Source organism: Hemicordylus capensis, chromosome 4 (genome assembly GCF_027244095.1).
Source record: "Hemicordylus capensis ecotype Gifberg chromosome 4, rHemCap1.1.pri, whole genome shotgun sequence".
Classification (NCBI taxonomy): domain Eukaryota; kingdom Metazoa; phylum Chordata; class Lepidosauria; order Squamata; family Cordylidae; genus Hemicordylus; species Hemicordylus capensis.
The window spans coordinates 1030942-1047625 of record NC_069660.1 but is presented as its reverse complement, the minus strand read 5'-3'; the positions used below and the strand labels follow the sequence as shown (position 1 = coordinate 1047625).

The 16684-nt window shown below is 60.7% G+C and overlaps 1 protein-coding gene across 3 annotated transcripts; it reads left to right on the top strand.

Annotated features, from left to right (window-relative positions):
* Positions 1-305: 305 nt before the first annotated feature.
* On the top strand, positions 306-16463 carry CTSA (cathepsin A). Of its 3 annotated transcripts, none has more exons than XM_053247796.1 (16): positions 306-374; positions 5863-6051; positions 6773-6951; positions 7092-7206; positions 7732-7782; positions 7979-8065; positions 8163-8318; positions 10998-11089; positions 11273-11357; positions 11516-11607; positions 11738-11816; positions 12921-13072; positions 13164-13239; positions 13423-13512; positions 14455-14559; positions 15060-16463. In XM_053247796.1, the coding sequence occupies exons 1-16, from the start codon at positions 321-323 to the stop codon at positions 15141-15143; spliced, it is 1686 nt and encodes a 561-aa protein (XP_053103771.1). In that variant the 5' UTR covers positions 306-320; the 3' UTR covers positions 15144-16463. The 3 variants fall into 3 exon arrangements, with proteins under 3 accessions (XP_053103771.1, XP_053103772.1, XP_053103773.1); XM_053247797.1 differs by lacking the exon at positions 306-374 and adding an exon at positions 5614-5746; XM_053247798.1 differs by lacking the exons at positions 306-374; positions 5863-6051 and adding an exon at positions 6442-6599.
* The last annotated feature ends 221 nt before the right edge of the window (positions 16464-16684 follow it).

The window sequence follows — 16684 nt, the reverse complement described above, 5'->3', positions numbered from 1 at the left end:
CAGATCAAACTGGCAGGAAGGAGAAACAAGACCAGAACAAAGACTGACTGTATGCAGATTTTAAAAAGCTTTATTGAATTACATGATATCACAAGGCAATTTATACTTTAATCCATTTCAGTGTGTTAAATCCTGGCTGCTCATAACTAACCATGTGTTGAATGTGTGTGATATCAGTACTATGGTTGGCCAGAAGCATCCACATTCTTAAAAGTCCTGGAGGGGAGGGAACGGTTGGGAAGGCAAGCGGGAGGAAGGGAGAGGCCATCCAGGCAAGCTGGATCACAGAAGAGGGAGAGCGGCTGAGTGGAGATCGGGAAATGCAGGCAGGCAGCGGCTGGAAACGTCTTCACCAGGTCCCGGTGGGAGGCCAGGTGTGTGGCTGACGTTGCTTGGGACTGGGGGCTTCGAGAGGTGGCTTGCAGGTTGACAGTGGGTCTCAGAGGGGCAGGTGGGAACTCTGGACAAAGTCGAGGTCAGGCGATAGACAACTCCTCCCACGTCTTTGGTGGACTCTGCTTGAGTGGGGTTGCCCAACAGGGTCAGAAAGAGAGCAAACAAGCTGCTGCACATTTCTGGCTCTCGGTGCTGGCAGGTAGCCTTCTCTTAGAGCAGGCTGCTCAGTGTCTGCAGGAGGGCCGAAGCTGAGCATCCCTGTCTTAGAGGCCTTTGGCCCCTTGAGCTGGGCATGGAGATTTCACACACACACACACCCGCCCCACGCAGCTTCCATCCCGGGCTGCCAGGCGTGTCCACAGCTTGAACCATCAACACGGACCTTCATGGCAAAAACAAAATATCCCCAAACTCTCAAGGATGGCACATCCTGAATGTTTAGGTTTAGCAAGTGGTGATCAGTCTGCTTTGCTTACAGAACAAATGTTCTTCGGATGCAAAACATGCCAAGGCAAAGTTGCAGTCTCTGTCCTGTAGCATTTCAAGGGAATTCTTGTGGGGGGAGCTGGGAAAGAGGGAGAAGGGGGGGCTGCGGATCACAGGAGGTGACAAGATGCGTGTCCTCCTAAACCACTGATAGGCAGACGTCAAAGGAAATGGACAGGCAAGATGTCAAGCAGGCATAGTGAAAGCAATTCAACGACATATGCAAATCAAAGGCCATTCTAGTCTGTCACTGGGATGTGTTCCTTGCAGAAGCAGCACCAGAATACAACATGTCAATCAAAGCAGGAGGCACCTTCCTCTAGGAATAAAAGTACCATTTTAGCAAAGGCACCTCAGAGAGTTATTTTCTCTGAGTTTGACAGTTGACGGAGAGTTCATTACATCTTTATCAGAAAGTCCCTGGCAGGCATAGAAGTGGGTCTGCCCTCTGGCTCGGGACTCCATGGTCCTGATCCAGAGAAAATGCTCGGGCGCACAAGACATGTGCAGGCACAAGGCCATGGCCCTGGCCAGCGACAGCGATGCCCACATGGCCTCCCGGCAGCAGCTGCACCCAGCGGGCCCTTCGGCTCCAGCAGGTGAGCAGGGGGGCTGCCTTGGGGGCTGCCTTGGGGGAGGTCCCTCGGCTGTCCAAGGGCCAGAAGGGCCTCGCCTGGCTTTCTTGAAACCAGAGCTGGGACTTCCCACCATTCCACACCATTCCTGCTTGTCAGCACCTAGCAGCCAGCCAGGAGGGCCCTCGTCTGAGCCCAGTCCCACAGGAGCATGGGGGTCCTGCCTCTGGACAACCAGCTCTCCCTGCCCCCCCCCCCCCGGGCCTTCAGCTGCTGCTCTCCATGTGCTCAGGCCGAGGCAGGGCTCCCTGCGGCCTGAAGCAACTCTGGAGGGAGGAGGATTCAAGAGGGCCGGTGGGCCACCCCAGTGACATCACGAGGAACCATAGTGGTTCATCTCATCCAAACCGTTATTAAGTAGTGCCCCCCCCCCGCCCCACCGCTCTGGGCTGGTTTCCCTTTGTGACCAGAGTGGGCCTTGGAAAACGGGCTCCCCCTTGAAGAGGAAGCCCAGAGGGCCTCTAGCTCAGGAGGCAACCCATGCGCCCGCAGAGGTCTCTGCAAGGGGCTGCGCTTGCCAGAAAAGCCCTCCTCGTGGGCCATGGGGGGCCCGCACTGTCTTGGACCTCTCCCCAGGCCGTCCGTGAGAAGAGGCCTGCTGGGTGCTGCTCTCCTGCTCCAGCGGTGCCCAGCTGCTCCAATGGGACAACAGGTCCCCTGGGGGAGGAGACGGGGCCCCAATCCTGCCCAAGCTCCCTGGCATCCAGAGCTTCATGAACCATCCATGTTGAGGTGTGAGTGGTGGACCCATTAAGCACAGTGCAGGGAAGCCCATCTGCCCACCTGGCGGGCCTCTACAAAATGGCTGCCACACATGCTCAAATGGCCTCTGCAAGGCCTGGCATGGGGGCTTCACAGAGACCATTTGAGCATTCACAGTGGCCATTTTGTTTTCAGTGGCCTTTTTTTTTAAAAAAAAGGCTCCCCCCTTCAAGTGGCGCCCGGGGCATGTGCCCTGCCTGCCCTACCCCTAGATATGACCCTGGCCCCCTTCCCTGCTCTGCTGCGGCTGACTCTTCCGGGAGGGTGGACGTCACGGCCAGCTGCGGCTCATCCTAACCAGCCGGGGCGGGGGGGGGGGCAAACTAGGCACAGCTGCCTCTGGTTCCCAGCAGCCCTTTTCTCCCACCCTGTCCCCACATTAACAAGAGTTGTGCAGCTACAGGCTGGCCACTCATCAGGTAGAGCTGTGTGAGGACCAGAGGTGGCTGTGCCCCATTTGGTGCCCCAGGCTCGTGGGGAAGAGACCTTTCTGGCCAGGGCTTCTTCTGGCTGGCTGAGCTGAGCAGTTCCTTTCCAGGAGCTCCAGCACAAAGACCCTCCTGGAGTGTAGGAGGATCTGGGGCCTGGCTGTGGGGAGGCCGCCCAGGCAGGTGAATGGGGTCATTCATCACCTTCCAGTGAGAGGCTGAATAAGCTGCAGGTGATAAGAATCATTGGTAATTATATTGTTTGCTCTTGCAACTGTGATCATCATATAATTAGGAGTGACTCAGTCATACCAGAGCTGTGAGAAAGGTGGTTAATTAATTATCCCATTTCACAAGTGAGACCAAGGCTGAGAGTGGCTTGCCTCAGGCCAACCAGTGGCAAAGCAAAGACTGGAAACTTCTTGGGGCAGGGCAAGAAGGAAGTGAGAATCAATCCTTGCCAGCTCCAGAACAGAACAACAGCCCTGCTGCTGGATCAGGCCCAAGAAAGCCCATCTAGCCCAGCATCCTGTTCCATCCAGGGGCCCACCAGACTCCTCTGGAGGGAAGGGGGGGCGGGGCTCTCTCTCCAGGGGCAAATGCTCAAATGCTTCTGGTGCCTGGCAGCACCCTAGACTCAGGGCAGGGCCTGCATGATGCATCAGACACCAGACAACACAGAGCCTGGCCAAAGCCCTTGGCCACCCCCTGAGGAAGCCCTGCTGATGGGGGGGGGGGCACCCAGAGAAGAAAGGTGAAGAGGAGGAAATGCTTTCCCCGAGGGCCTCGGTGTTTTTTGTGATATGCAACACATTTTCAGTAGACTTCATCAGGGACTGGGAAATCATTGATCTACAGAAAGGATAAGCATGTGCAGTGAACACAAAACCACCATGGACTATCTTAGCACAGGTACAGCACAAGCCACAATAAAATAAATACCTACAAAGGTATCACATTCAATTCTTTTAAAAATGCACACTGGAGCAAGAAGTTCTAAGCACATCATCAGCACCGTCCCAAAGAATCACCTGGACAGCTCAGGAGCTCCACTGGACTTTCTGGCAATGCTCTCCATGCATGTCCTGAAGCACCATTATATCAACGCCCCTCCTGGTTCTGTAACAGGAAGGATGACCTTCCCCTGGGAACAGACAAGCTCAGCAGCAGAGCCAAGATGGGTGCGCGGGGGGCGGGGGGGGGGTGACACTGCCGTGCACTCACATGGCAAGTGCTTTCCAGAGAAGCACCAGGAAATCTTGGGAGTTTATTATCAAGCACCATTATATAGCAAAAGCTAACATGTGATAGATAGAGACTGGGAGATAGATAGATAGATAGATAGATAGATAGATAGATAGATAGATAGAACGTGTTGCCTGCTTTAAAGGAGCATCAACAAACAATCCAACTTCCAAGAAAGAAAACAAAATAAAATAAAAACCATCCCCAGCTGTTCCAGGGGCCATCAACAAAAAACACCCAGTCATTGAGTAAAACAGCAAAGATATTTCTGTAACAAAGGCAAATTTCCATGAAAGATCCTGGACTGATGATGATCATTGTTGCTGATGATGATAAACAATAATGGGTGAAATTCTTGTTAATAATTATTGGGGCTTCCATTAAGACCCTCTAGTGGAGCAAGGCTCTTAAGAGGAGAGCTGGTCTGGTGGTAGCAAGCAGGACTTGTCCCCTTAACTAAGCAGGGTCCACCTTGGTTGCATATGAATAGGAGACTTGATGTGTGAGCCCTGGAAGAGATTCCCCCTTAAGGGATGGAGCCACTCTGGAAAGGTTCCAAGTTCCCTCCCTGACAGCATCTCCAAGATAGGGCTGGGAGAGATTCCTGCCTGATACCTTGGAGAAGCTGCTGCCAGTCTGTGAAGACAACACTGAGCTAGATAGACCAAGGGTCTGATATGGCAGCTTCCTATGTTCCTAAGTTCTGAGATCTGTCTTATTTATTTTCTTAAAACCAGCTTCTCCTCTCACCATTATTACCAGGGCCGCAGAGGCAGAGGTGGTCTTACCCCTGGATTTTGGGGCCAGTCCAGGGCCTGCACACCCCCTGGGGCCCCCCAAACCCTCTTTGGTCTGTCTGGGTGGTGTGGTTTGTGCCCTCAAGAACCTACATGTTAAAAAATGGTGCTTAACTTGCAGTGGGGGACTTCCGACAGCCCTTAGGTCCAGGCTTCCAAACGACCCAGGTGCACTTCTGGCTAGAGGGACCTTGTTTCCTGAAAGGTGTGCTTATCTCTCAGGAATGGCTGCCCAGTGGTGAACCCGCTCTTTTAATTCTGATGTTATTCAAATATTCTCCAGTTGACTTTCTAAGTGATCTAGGAGTTTTGGCCACAGATCATTTTTACACAGACATCATGGTGTAGAGCCAGGGTTCTCAACTGATGGTCTTCCAGATGTTGCTGAACTACAACTGGAGGACCACCTGTTGGGAGCCCCGGGAGCGGACTTCATTTGCATGCCCACACTTACTGCCCTGCTGCCAGTGGCACTCGGTGTCACAGAGGATCTCCTGGGATTACACTGAGAGTTGGGGACGCGTCTACTACCATAGACACCTGGCCCTGCGCTTCTTGGAATCGGCCCCCCAACGAAAGTCTGCGGCGGCAGTGGGACCCACATCTCTTTCGCAGGGGGGGGGTTCTCTTAAAAGGCACCACCGGCACGTGTGTCTGTTGGCACCCCGGAACGTCTCCGAATGAACGGCCAGGGTTTCCTGGCGCTTCTCTGGAAAGCGTTTGCCCTGATGGGACTAGTGCGCGTCCTCGGCCCTCCGCTCGGCATCTGGGGCTTCTCTCTCCCTGGGGGCTTGTTGGAGGCCCCCCCTGCGAGAGAGCCAGCGGGGCTTGTATAGTGGCGCTTCGCTCCAGAGCCGGCGACGGGACACGAACGGAGAAAGAACATCGCCGCCCGGAGGCCTTGGGGGGTTTCCGAGCCATCCCGGCGATTTTGGGGGGCTGCTGAGGACGTGCTTCGAACTTCTTGCTCCGGAAGGTGTTTTGAAAAGAACGGAATGTGAGCCGGCGGCGGCGGCGGCGGCGGCTTTTTTAATTGTGGCTTGTGTGGTGCCTGTCCCGGGATGGGCCCGGCTGGTTTTGTGTCTCTCTTAAACGAGTCTTCTCGTCCTTTAGGAGTCGGCATCTCTGTGCCTGTTGCTGGTCTTTTTCATATTCCGATTCCTGCACGGAGAGCTCGGCCCCCCCGGCGAAGGAGGCCTCCGACCCGCGTGCGGCACAAGGCGCCTCAGGAAAAGGCCGGATCCCCGTAGCGGTTTCTCTTCTGCAATCGGCGCGATGAGCTCTTCTGTGGCCCCATCCCAGGCAAGTCTCCCTGCCTCGCCTGCCCGCAACCCCAACGCTCACAGCCCGGCTGCCTGCCCCCCCCCCCGCCCCCTCAATGGATCCCAGCAGCGCGCCTGGGTGGGGAATCTAAGTGGCAGGCGCCGCCCGCCCAGGACTGCTAGCCAAAGGCCAAGCGCCTTCGCGGGCGGGCACACGGCGGGCCCCTGAGCAGGAGGTGGCACCTGCGGAACGGGCGGACTCGTGGCCGAGGCGCTCTTAGAGCGAGCGGCGGGGGCAACGCCGGGGAATGAGCTCGGCTGCCGGCAGAGGCTGATAGTGGCCGCCGGTCTCGAAAGCGTCCGGCTTGCGGGGCTGCCGGTTCGGCGACAGCGCGCTGCCCCGACCCCCGGCTTCGATCCCGGGGCGGGCAGGGCTGCTCCTGCAGCGGCCACCGCCGGAGCCTCCTCCTCCCCCTCTTCTCCTCCCCCCTCCCCCGTCATCAGCTGACCCAGGCCGGGTCATATGAGCAGGAGTCACGTGCGCCTTCCCCAGTCGCCGGCGCTGGGGAGCCGGAGGAGCGCTGCCAAGTGAGTCGGGAGCGGGCTGCCGGCGGGGGCTGCCGGCGGGGGCAGGCGTCCTGCCTCCCAGTCCCAGAGCTGCCTGCCGGCCCGGGCCGGCTCCCTCCCCTGGCCGCGGCCGCTGCTGCTGCTGCCTGCTGGGCGCTGAGCGGCTGCGGCTTCCCTCTTCTTCTCCCCCGCAGCGGATACCCATCATGAGCCCTTCGCTGCTGGTGCTGCTGCTGGCGGTGGCTGCCGCCGGGGTGGGAGCCGCCCCCAACGGGGACGAGGTCCGCTACCTGCCGGGGCTGGCCAAGCAGCCGGCCTTCCGGCACTACTCGGGCTACCTGCACGTCGACGGGGACAAGCACCTGCACTACTGGTAGGCGGGCGGCGCCTCTCCTGGTCTCTCGAGGGGCAGCTCGCCCCGGGGTGGCGGGGGCCGGCCGGGGGCTGCTGCTGCCGCTGCTCCGCCGGGCCGGGCTCATCCTCCCTCCCTCCTTTCCTCCCTCCCTCCGGCAGGTTTGTGGAGGCCCAGTGCAACCCCTCCGACAACAAGCCGCTGGTGCTGTGGCTGAACGGGGGCCCCGGCTGCAGCTCTGTGACGGGCCTTCTGACGGAGCACGGCCCCTTCACGGTGAGCCCTGCGGGGGCCCCTCGAGCGGGGCGGGGGTCGCCTCTCCCCGCGGCGCTCAGGAAGCCCGGCGGCCGCGGCGGCTCTTCCTCGTTGCGCAAGCTCCGACCTGGATTAGCCACCTCCGCCTCCTCCTGGGCGGATGGCAGCCGGCAGCTGCGGGCGTGGGGTGGTTGCAGCGGGCGGGCGCTGCCGGCCCGGGCATTTGTGAGGTCACACGCAGCTGCAGGGGCTTCCCCTGGTGGCCTCTCTCGAGAGAGAGAGCTGGAGCCTCGAGTCCTCCAGGGCACGACCGGGCATGATGGGCCCCCAGCAGGACGTCCTCCCGCCAGGCGCTGCGCTGGCAACTGGCCGGTGCTTGGAAGGGGCCCGCTGGGGGCCCACTCGGTGGCCGGGCTGGCTGACTCCGCGTGGCTCCCTCTGAGCTGGCCGGGCCGCTGGGCTCCTCTCTCCTGGGGAGAAGAAGTTCCTCCCTGCGCCCCCGTCTCTCTCTCCCGGCTTGGTAACGGCGCCTTCCTCACTTCTCAGATTCAGCCTGACGGCACCACCCTGGAATACAATGACTATGCCTGGAATAAGGTGGGTCTTCCTCCTGCCCCCGCCCCCCCCCCCCACTACTGGCTGGAAACCGCAAGGAGGCTTCTGGCGCTCAGAGGCGGGTCACTTCAAGCCAGCCGGGCTCCAGGCTGCTGCAAGGGCTGAGCCCCAATTGGCCCCCCCACTGCAAGGGGCCCGGGAGGTGCTGGCCCATGGTGACCGGGTGTGTTCTCCACAGCTTGGCCACATCCTCTACCTGGAGTCCCCCGTCGGGGTTGGCTACTCTTATTCTGATAGCGGTGACTACCAGACGAATGACACAGAGGTGCGTGGAAGGTCGAGGGAGGGGAGGGGAGGGGTGGGGGTCCCGGTCCTGCCCCAGCCGGCTTGCCATGCCTCCCTCCCTCCCTCTCTCTCGCCAGGTGGCCCGTGTGAACTACCTGGCCTTGAAGCAGTTCTTGCAGCTCTTCCCCGAGTACAGCAAGAAGGACCTCTACCTCACGGGCGAGAGCTACGGCGGGATCTACATCCCCACGCTGGCCGAGTGGGTCATGCAGGACCCCAGCCTGAAGTTGAAGGTCTGTGCTGGGAGGGAGGGGGGACTTCCTCTGGGAAGTGTCTGCATCGCTGCCAGGGCGGGGCAGGGCTCCCGTCTGCGGGTGGCTGCCTGGCTGGGGTGCACATAGGCGGCTGCGGCGGCTGCAGCTGCTGCAATGCAGATCAGCCTAACCTACCTCACAGGGTTGTTGTGAGTACACATGACCATGTGCACCGCTCTGGGCTTCTTGGAGGAAGGGTGGGCTAGACATGCAAAATAAGCAAACCAATAGTGGCCAATGCCAGGCTCCTGGCACGGAGCCTGCCCTCCTCAGAAGGGCCGTGGGCGGCAGCTGGAGGCAGAGGCGCCGCCCAGCCGGCTCTGCTGCAACATCCACCCGCCCCTCCCCGCCTGAGGCTCAGCAGGACCTGAAAGAGGGGATTCCTCATCTGGTGGCTTCTTCCAGCTGTGAACCCAGAAGCCGCCTTCAGAGCAGGAAGTGAAAGCAGACCGCTCCCCCCTCCCTCCCTCCCTCCCTCCCTCCCTCCCGCTCGAGGGTGTCAGTGAGGCATCTCGGCAGTACATGCAGGACCCACGAGGATTGGGCCTAGCTGATGCCAGACTCCTGGCACGGAGCCTGCCCCCCTCAGAAGGGCTGTGGGCAGCAGCTGGAGGCCCTGGCGTGGGAGAGAGAGGGGCCACCTGAGCGGGGGAGGAGAGCTGGCCTTGTGGTGGAAAGCATGGATTGTTTGCTCTGCTAAGCAGGGCCAACCTTGGTTTGCATTTGGATGGGAGACTACAGCAGAGCACAGTAAGATCTTCCCCTTCGGGGCTGCTCTGGAAAGAGCACCTGCCTGCTTGCATGCAGAAAGTCCCAGGTTCCCTTCCTGGCAGTGTTTCCAGTGTCTGCAACCTTGGAGAAGCCGCTGCCAGTCTGTGTAAACAATGTTGAGCTAGATGGACCAAGGGTCTGACTCTGCATAAGGCAGCTTCCTGTATTCCTCGAAGCTGCTGCCAGGGAGCAGAGGCAATGAATTAGGAACACAGGAAACTGCCATATACTGAGTCAGACCATTGGTCTAGCTAGCTCAGTATTGTCTTCACAGACTGGCAGCGGCTTCTCCAAGGTTGCAGGCAGGAATCTCTCTCTCAGCCTTATCTTGGAGATGCTGCCAGGGAGGGAACTGGGAACCTTCTTCTGCTCTTCCCAGAGCGGCTCCATCCCCTGAGGGGAGTATCTCGCAGTGCTCACACATCAAGTCTCCCATTCAGATGCAACCAGGGCAGAACCTGCTTAGCTATGGGGACAAGTCATGCTTGCTACCACAAGACCAGCTCTCCTCTCCTTTTGTGTGTCCTTTTTGTGCTTCCTTTTGGTGTGTCTGCGTGTGTCCTCCCGCTGCTGGTTGGTGCCCACCTTGGTCTCGGGAAACAGGTTCCGGGCCCCACTCCGCCCCGACACTGGCAGGGTGACCTTGGGCCATGCGCACACCCTCTGCCTAACCAACCTTACAGCTACATTATTGTGAGGATAGGATGTGACGGGGAGCCTGAGTGCCACCCCGAGTTCCTTGAGAGGAGGGCAAGGTGGACCTGCTTTGGCCTGGCCAGCCAGGGCGAGAGCGAGGGGCTCGGGCGCTCAGGGAGCTGGGCGGATCTGGCCACCTACAGCAAATGAGAGGGCAGCAGCCTCTCCGCATCCCGGGGGCCCCACAAGCATCTGGGGAAGCCTCGTGGCCCGGGAAGGCTGCGCCATGCTCTCGCCTCCCCTCCCTCCCTCCCTGCTGCACACGTGCACCCCAGTTGCTTTCCTTGCCTCGCCTCCGCTGAGGAGGGCAGGGTCCCCACTTGCTGACTGTCTTCTTCCAGCTGGGCTGGGAGAGGCACTGTGCCAAAGAAGCGGCCTCCTCCCACAGCTAGCCCTTGGCCCAGCTAGCTCAGAAGAGTCGGCCCTGACTGCCTGCAGCTCTCCAAGGTTTCAGGCAAGAGCCCTACCAGGAATATGGGAAGCTGCTGTATACTGAGTCAAGCACTGCTCCATCTAGTTCAGTATTGTCTGCACAGTCTGGCAGCAGTTTTTCCAAGGTTGCAGGCAGGAGTCTCTCTCTCACTGCTTTGTCTGGGTGATGCCAGAAGGGGAACTTAGAATCTTCTGCATGCAGATGCTCTTCCCAGAGCGGCAGCCCCATCCCCTGAGGGGAATATCTTCCAGTGCTCACACATGTAGTCTCCCACTCAAAAATGGAACCAGGGCAGAGCTGGAGTCTTGTGGTAGCAAGTATGACTTGTCCCCTTGGCTAAGCAGGGTCTGCTCTGCTTGCATATGAAAGGGAGACTTGATGTGTGAGCACTGCAAGATCTTCCCCTCCAGATGGAGCCGCCACTCTGGGGAGAGCGAAGAAGGTTCCAAGTTCCCTCCCTGGCAGCATCTCCAAGCTAGGGCTGAGAGAGATTCCTGCCTGGAACCTTGGAGAAGCCGCTGCCAGTCTGGGTAGGCAATACTGAGCGAGGTGGACCGAGGGTCTGACTCGGTCTATGGCAGCTGAAAGAGGACCATTCACTCTTGCTGCCACAAGCCCAGCTGCCCCCCTCCCCGGAGAGGCTGCCAGGGACTGAGCCTGGGCCCTTCTGCATGCAAAGCAGCTGCCCTCCCCCTGAGCTGTGGCCCCATCCGTGTGGGGCAGGGCCTGCCTGGCTGAGCTCTCTCTCTCTCTTCCAGGGGATTGCGGTGGGCAACGGGCTCTCCTGCTACGAGACCAACGACAACTCTCTGGTCTACTTTGCGTACTACCACGGCCTCCTGGGGAGCAGGTGAGGCGGGGCTTGGGTGGGTCTCGAGGGGGGCAGTGCTGGTCCAGCGCCAGAAAGAAGGGGTGGGTGCACTGGGGTGCCGCCTTACTGGTGGGCGGGGGCGGTGGGGAGTCCCCTCTTCCCGCAGAGGGAAAGGCACTGCCGGGCGGGCTGGCCTCTTCCTCTTCCTCTTCCTCTTTGCAGGCTCTGGGCGAACCTGCAGACCTCCTGCTGTTCTGACGGGACGTGCAACTTCCACAACAACGCCAACCTCAACTGCACGCTTGCTGTGAGTGGGCCCCTCCCTCGTTCTCTCCTCTCCAGAGCGGCCTCTGGGGACCCTGCCTGGGCTGGGCATTCCTTCCGACAGGGCTCCCCACCTCCCCCACCCACTGGGGCCTGCTGCAGGCCGGCAGCTCCCAAGGGCTTTTCTGTGGCTCCCTGCAGATGGAGGAGGTGATCCACATTGTGGACGAGTCGGGTCTGAACATCTACAACCTCTACGCCTCCTGCGCTGGCGGAGTGCCTGGGAAGTTCAGGTAGGTCTGGCCGGCTGCTGCCAGGGTCCCAGGCAGTGGCGCACGGGGGCTCTGCTGCAAGCGCTGCCATTGGGGTGGGGAGCAGCATGTGTCCCGCGGGTTCAGCCCAGGGCTCTGCTTTGACTCCCAGGGATCAGGACGGGATGCTGGTGACCCACGACCTGGGCAACCACTTCATCAGGCAGCCGCGTCGCTATTCCTGGAGGCAGGTGAGAGGCCCCCCACACACACACTTTTTGCCTTCGGAGGAGCCGCATTGCTGCCCCAGGGATGGAGCAGGGGGGGCGCCCTGCAGAGGCGTAACTATGGGGGGGCAGGGGGGGCACGTGCCCCGGGCGCCATCTTTTCTGGTCATGTGGGGGGCGCTGCCATGACAAAAAAATTTTTTAAATTTTTTTTTAATTTTTTGTTAATACAAATGTTTCCTGCGCAGTGCAGCAGCACTGCAGCAGTCAAGGGAGCGCATCGACGCCCCCTCCCCCACGAGCGGTCCCTTCCACGCCACCCGTCCCCCCCCATTGCTTTGCTGGCACCTGGCGGCCAGTCAGTGGCCTGGCTTGGCGGCGGCGGGCGCTTGTGAGGAAAAACCTAAGTATAATGTAGTATGTTGGCGGGGGGCGCCATTTCAGTGCTTGCCCCGGGCGCCATTTTCCCTAGTTACGCCTCTGGCGCCCTGGCCCGGGGCGGAGCTGGGAGATGTGGCCAGGAGTGTGGCCAGGGGGGCTCTCCCTGCTGTCTGGTGAGCAGCCCCTCCCCTCTCTCCCCGGCCCACCACCCTCCTCGCTCAGAGTGGCCTCTTAAAGGTGCCCAGCAGGCCTACGGGGAGCTTCGGCAGCCCCCCTCGACTGGTGGCAGGCCAGCCCTTCTCTTCCTCTGCAGGCCAGGCACGGCCGGCTGGGGGCGACCTGGGCAGGCGGCCGTCCTCTCGGAGATGCCGTCCCGGACAAATCTCCCTGGTGGTGACTCCGTTTCCCCACTTGCCAGAAGAGAGTCCAGAGAAAGGGGAGGGGTCAAGAGTTGGGTTCCGAGTGGCCTGGCTGGCACAACTGTGTGAAGTGGGTTCAATGTGGGTCACTGAAACTAGCCTGATGGTGTGAACCACACCAAGGCGGGGATCTCTGATTCCTCTCCGGCCATAAGCCACATTAAACCTCGATCCAAACGATTGTGAGGAGCAGGCCCGTATTTTCTCGGTCCATGATATTGTCCTTTTGCCGAAACCAAGTGGCCCAAAATCCCACCAAAAAGAAAGCCCCTAAAGAGCAGCCGGAGACCAGCACAGCCCTCGCAGCAGCCCTATTCTGTGTCCTCAGAACCTGCTCAGCCTGCCGGCTGCCAAGAAGAACAGTGTGCGGCTGGACCCCCCTTGCATCAACACCACGGCCCCCTCCGCCTACATGAACAACCTGCAGGTGCGCGAGGCCCTACACATTGTGGAAGATGCCCCCGAGTGGCAGATGTGCAGGTGAGGGGCTGGGCTGGTGGGGCTGGGCTGGGCTGGTGGGGCTGGGCTGGGCGCTCCTTACCCAGCTGACACTGCTCCCCACCCCCTCCAGCTTTGCGGTCAGCCGCGGCTACAAGCGCCTCTACACGAAGATGAATGATCAGTACCTGAAGCTGCTCAGCGCCATGGTGAGTCCAACTCTCTCCACCAGCCAGCATCCTTCTGGAGATGAGGCTTGGATCTCAAGACCCTCCAGCTCTCTGCAGCATGCCTGTCCCCCCCCCCCCGCCCCCCAGAGAGGGAGCTGCCGGTGTGTGTGTGTGGGGGGCTCCTCCTGGGTGCCCTCCTGACCCTGCCTGGTTTTCCTGCAGAAATACCGCATCTTGGTGTACAACGGGGACATCGACATGGCCTGCAACTTCCTGGGGGACGAGTGGTTTGTGGACTCCTTGCGCCAGAAGGTGGGCTCGGGCCCCGAGCTTGGGAGGAGGGATGCCTGGCTGGGTCTCCCCACAGCTCTCCCCCCCCACCCCCACCGCCTGGGTGGCTTCCCAGGTCTGTGGTGCTTAGCGGGACGGCAAACTCCTTGCCTCTGGTACTGCTGAAGATGCCACCAGTGGGCCTGGCGCAGCCATGCGAGGCCGTCTCGCTGCCTCCAGGCTGGGCATCACAACGGGCACCGAGTCACAGCCACAAGCCCCCCTGCTCTGCCCCAAGGCAGGAGCCAGCGCTCGTGTGCCCCACCCGGCCTGGCTGCCTGGCGTAGCATCCCTGGGGGCTGCTCCCGGCCACGCTGCTGCTGGGAGCCCTGCTGGGAGCCCTGCTGCTGGGAGCCGTGCAGCCAGGCAGCAGTGGGGAGGGGCACCCTACATGTGGCCTAGCAGCCGATGCCAGTGGCGGGCAGGGGCAGAGGAAGCCCGGAGGCAGCCGCAGGCGAGGACTGGCTGCCCAAGCCCCCTGCAGCCGGCCCTGCTGGGGCTGTGCGTCATGCTGAAGCCTTGGCCAAGTTCCCGGTGCCTCTGCTAACGGCTCGCTCCTCAGCAAGGAAATGGATCCTCCGGCTACTAGGCTAGCTCTCTGCGGCCTGTGGCCAAGCCCCTGTTGCTCTTCAGCCAGACTTCCCCGGAAGGAGTGCGCCAGTCCCTTGCGGGATGCATCCTGATCTGGGAGAGCCCCACCCCGCTAGGGAGGCTGGAGACCAACCTTCCCTGTGGGGACTTCCGAACTGCCTGCCCTGCGGGACGAACATGTCGCCGGAGGCCCCGGTTGCCCGCCCTGCCCCGGCTCGGCTCCCCGTAAACGGAGCGCAGAAGTGAACTGACTGGGGGGGGGGGGGCAGGCGGAGCTGCCGGCCAAGCCAGGCTCCGTCTGAAGCAGCGGGGCTCTCCGCTCTCTGTCGGCAGGTGGAGGTGACCCGGCGGCCCTGGGTCTATAGTGACGAGGACGGGCAAGACCAGATTGGAGGCTTTGTGAAGGAGTTCACCAATATTGCCTTCCTGACGGTCAAGGTAAAGGTGGGGCAGGGAGGGAGAAGCGGGCCCTGAGCGGGGAGGAGGACGACAACTCCCAGGATGCCCAGCCCCAGTGAGACGCTTCCACCTGCAGCCCTTCCCAGAGAAACAAGGCAACCACCCCACCCACCCCGCGCCCAAATCCTGGAATGAAGTGTGTGTGTGGCGGGGGGAGCTCTTGCCAGGAGTTAAGGACCCGCCTCCTTCCTTGCGTCTGGAGGAGGCTGGGGCGGCTTGCCTGTCTGGGGGTGCGGGGGGGGGGGGAGAGAGCTGCAGGATCCATCCGCTGCTAGGAGCTGGCCGTCTCCCGGGGAAGCCCACAAGCAAGCGGGGCTGGGCCCCAGAGGGCTGGCCTGGAGCCAAACTCCCTTGCTCGCCCCCCCCCCAAGCCAGGCCCACCCGCTGCGCCAGGTGCCAACGGCCTCCTGCTGGCCGCCCCAGAGGGGGAAGCACCCTGACCCCCCCTCCCTCCCTCCCTCCCTCTCCCCCCGCTGCAGGGAGCAGGCCACATGGTGCCCTCGGACCAGCCCCGCGCAGCCTTCAACATGTTTGAGCGCTTCATCACGCAGCAGCCCTACTAGAGCTGGGCCCGCCAGGCTGCCTCCCGCTTCCTCCTGTGCTGGGACCACAGACGGGCTTCCTGCAGCCCTGCACCTCCTGTTGCTGCCACCGCTGCTGCCGCCACCGCCCGCCCTCCTGCCCCCCCCCCAAAGAGTGGGGCAGCTGGAGGGGTGCACTGACTCTTGTCCAACTCCTCCTCCCCCCCCAGCCATCCTGGGCTTCCACGCTGCTCTGATCAGGGGGTGTCACGAAGGGCCCAACGTGCTCCCCTGCACGCCTGCACTGTTCACGGGTGGCGGCAGCCTGTCTCCTGCTCGGCCCTGAGGGGGGGCCCGTTCTCCGCCCTAGTTCTCAGTCGTGATGAAGGAACCTGGGTCGTAAGTGGAAGGGAGGCCCGGCCCGGCCCGGCCCGGGCTTGTGGTCTCTCCAAGCCCCTCCGGGGCCTGCTCATAAACTCTTTTCCTAGAGGAACTGGTGTCCAGGCTCTTCCTTGGCCCGGAGCCGCTCCTGCTGGGCTCTGCTGCTTCTCCTGCCGCCCCAGGTCCAGCTCGGCTGGCTACTGGCCTCCGCTTGCCCTTCTGCCTTCCCAGTGACCCTCCGGTGCTCCCCTCTGTGGTGTTGCTGGCAGGGGAGGCAGCCTGCTGCTGCTGCTGCTGCTGCTGCTGCCGCCAGCCCCACGGGAGAGTTGCCCCTTCCTCCCCCCCCTCCTAATGGCCCCAGCCAGCCCCATTGCAAAAAGGAGGAGATGGTTCCAAGAAGGACCAGGCAAGCCACGGACTGGAACCTCCCTCAAAACCCGACATGTAAGCAAATGCATGGAAAGAAAAGGAGACGGGTTGTTCCGACAAGCAGCAACACCAGCAAGGACCCACACGCAAGGCAGAGCCAAGCCCTGGGAGGAGTTTGCCGGATAGCGACACGTTTGGATACGTTCTCCTCCTACAGATAAATACAACGTAGGGGCTTGCTAGGACAAGCAAGTGGCCCGGCTGAGTCCTACGGTTCCCAAAGAGGAGCTGTGTGGCCCTGAAGAATAAAGAGGGGTCCACTCCCTTGCTCTTGAAAGTCGTCATTGAATCAAGCCTTCAAGAACTCTGTCATGGGGTGAACCCTTTGATTTTGAGACCTTTTTCATTTGGCTGAGGCACGCCATCCCACACACCTTCCCTTCAGAACCGTAGACCCCGGGGGCTCTCCTTTGTCCTGGCATCCACGTATGTTTGTGTTATCTGTTAGAAGTATCGAAATGAGTTGCTATCCAGAAAACAGGTCACACGGGTATCTTATCTGTCACGGTTTGCATTGTCTCTGTGTTGTAACAACTGGTGTCTTTCTTTCCACGGTTTGCTTCCGGCTTGGTTTCTGAGTGAGGTTCCAGTCTGTGTGACTTGCCTGGTTAATTAGGGAGCAGCTTTGAGCACCTAAGATGGGGTGGCGGGGGGCATCAGCCTGGAACGTAAGAAGGGAGGGGACGGGTCTACCCAGGGCTGCTAATCTGGTGACTAGCCTCAGAGGCAGGATGCCTCTTCATACCAGTGGAGAGCTGGGCCATCTCCTCCCA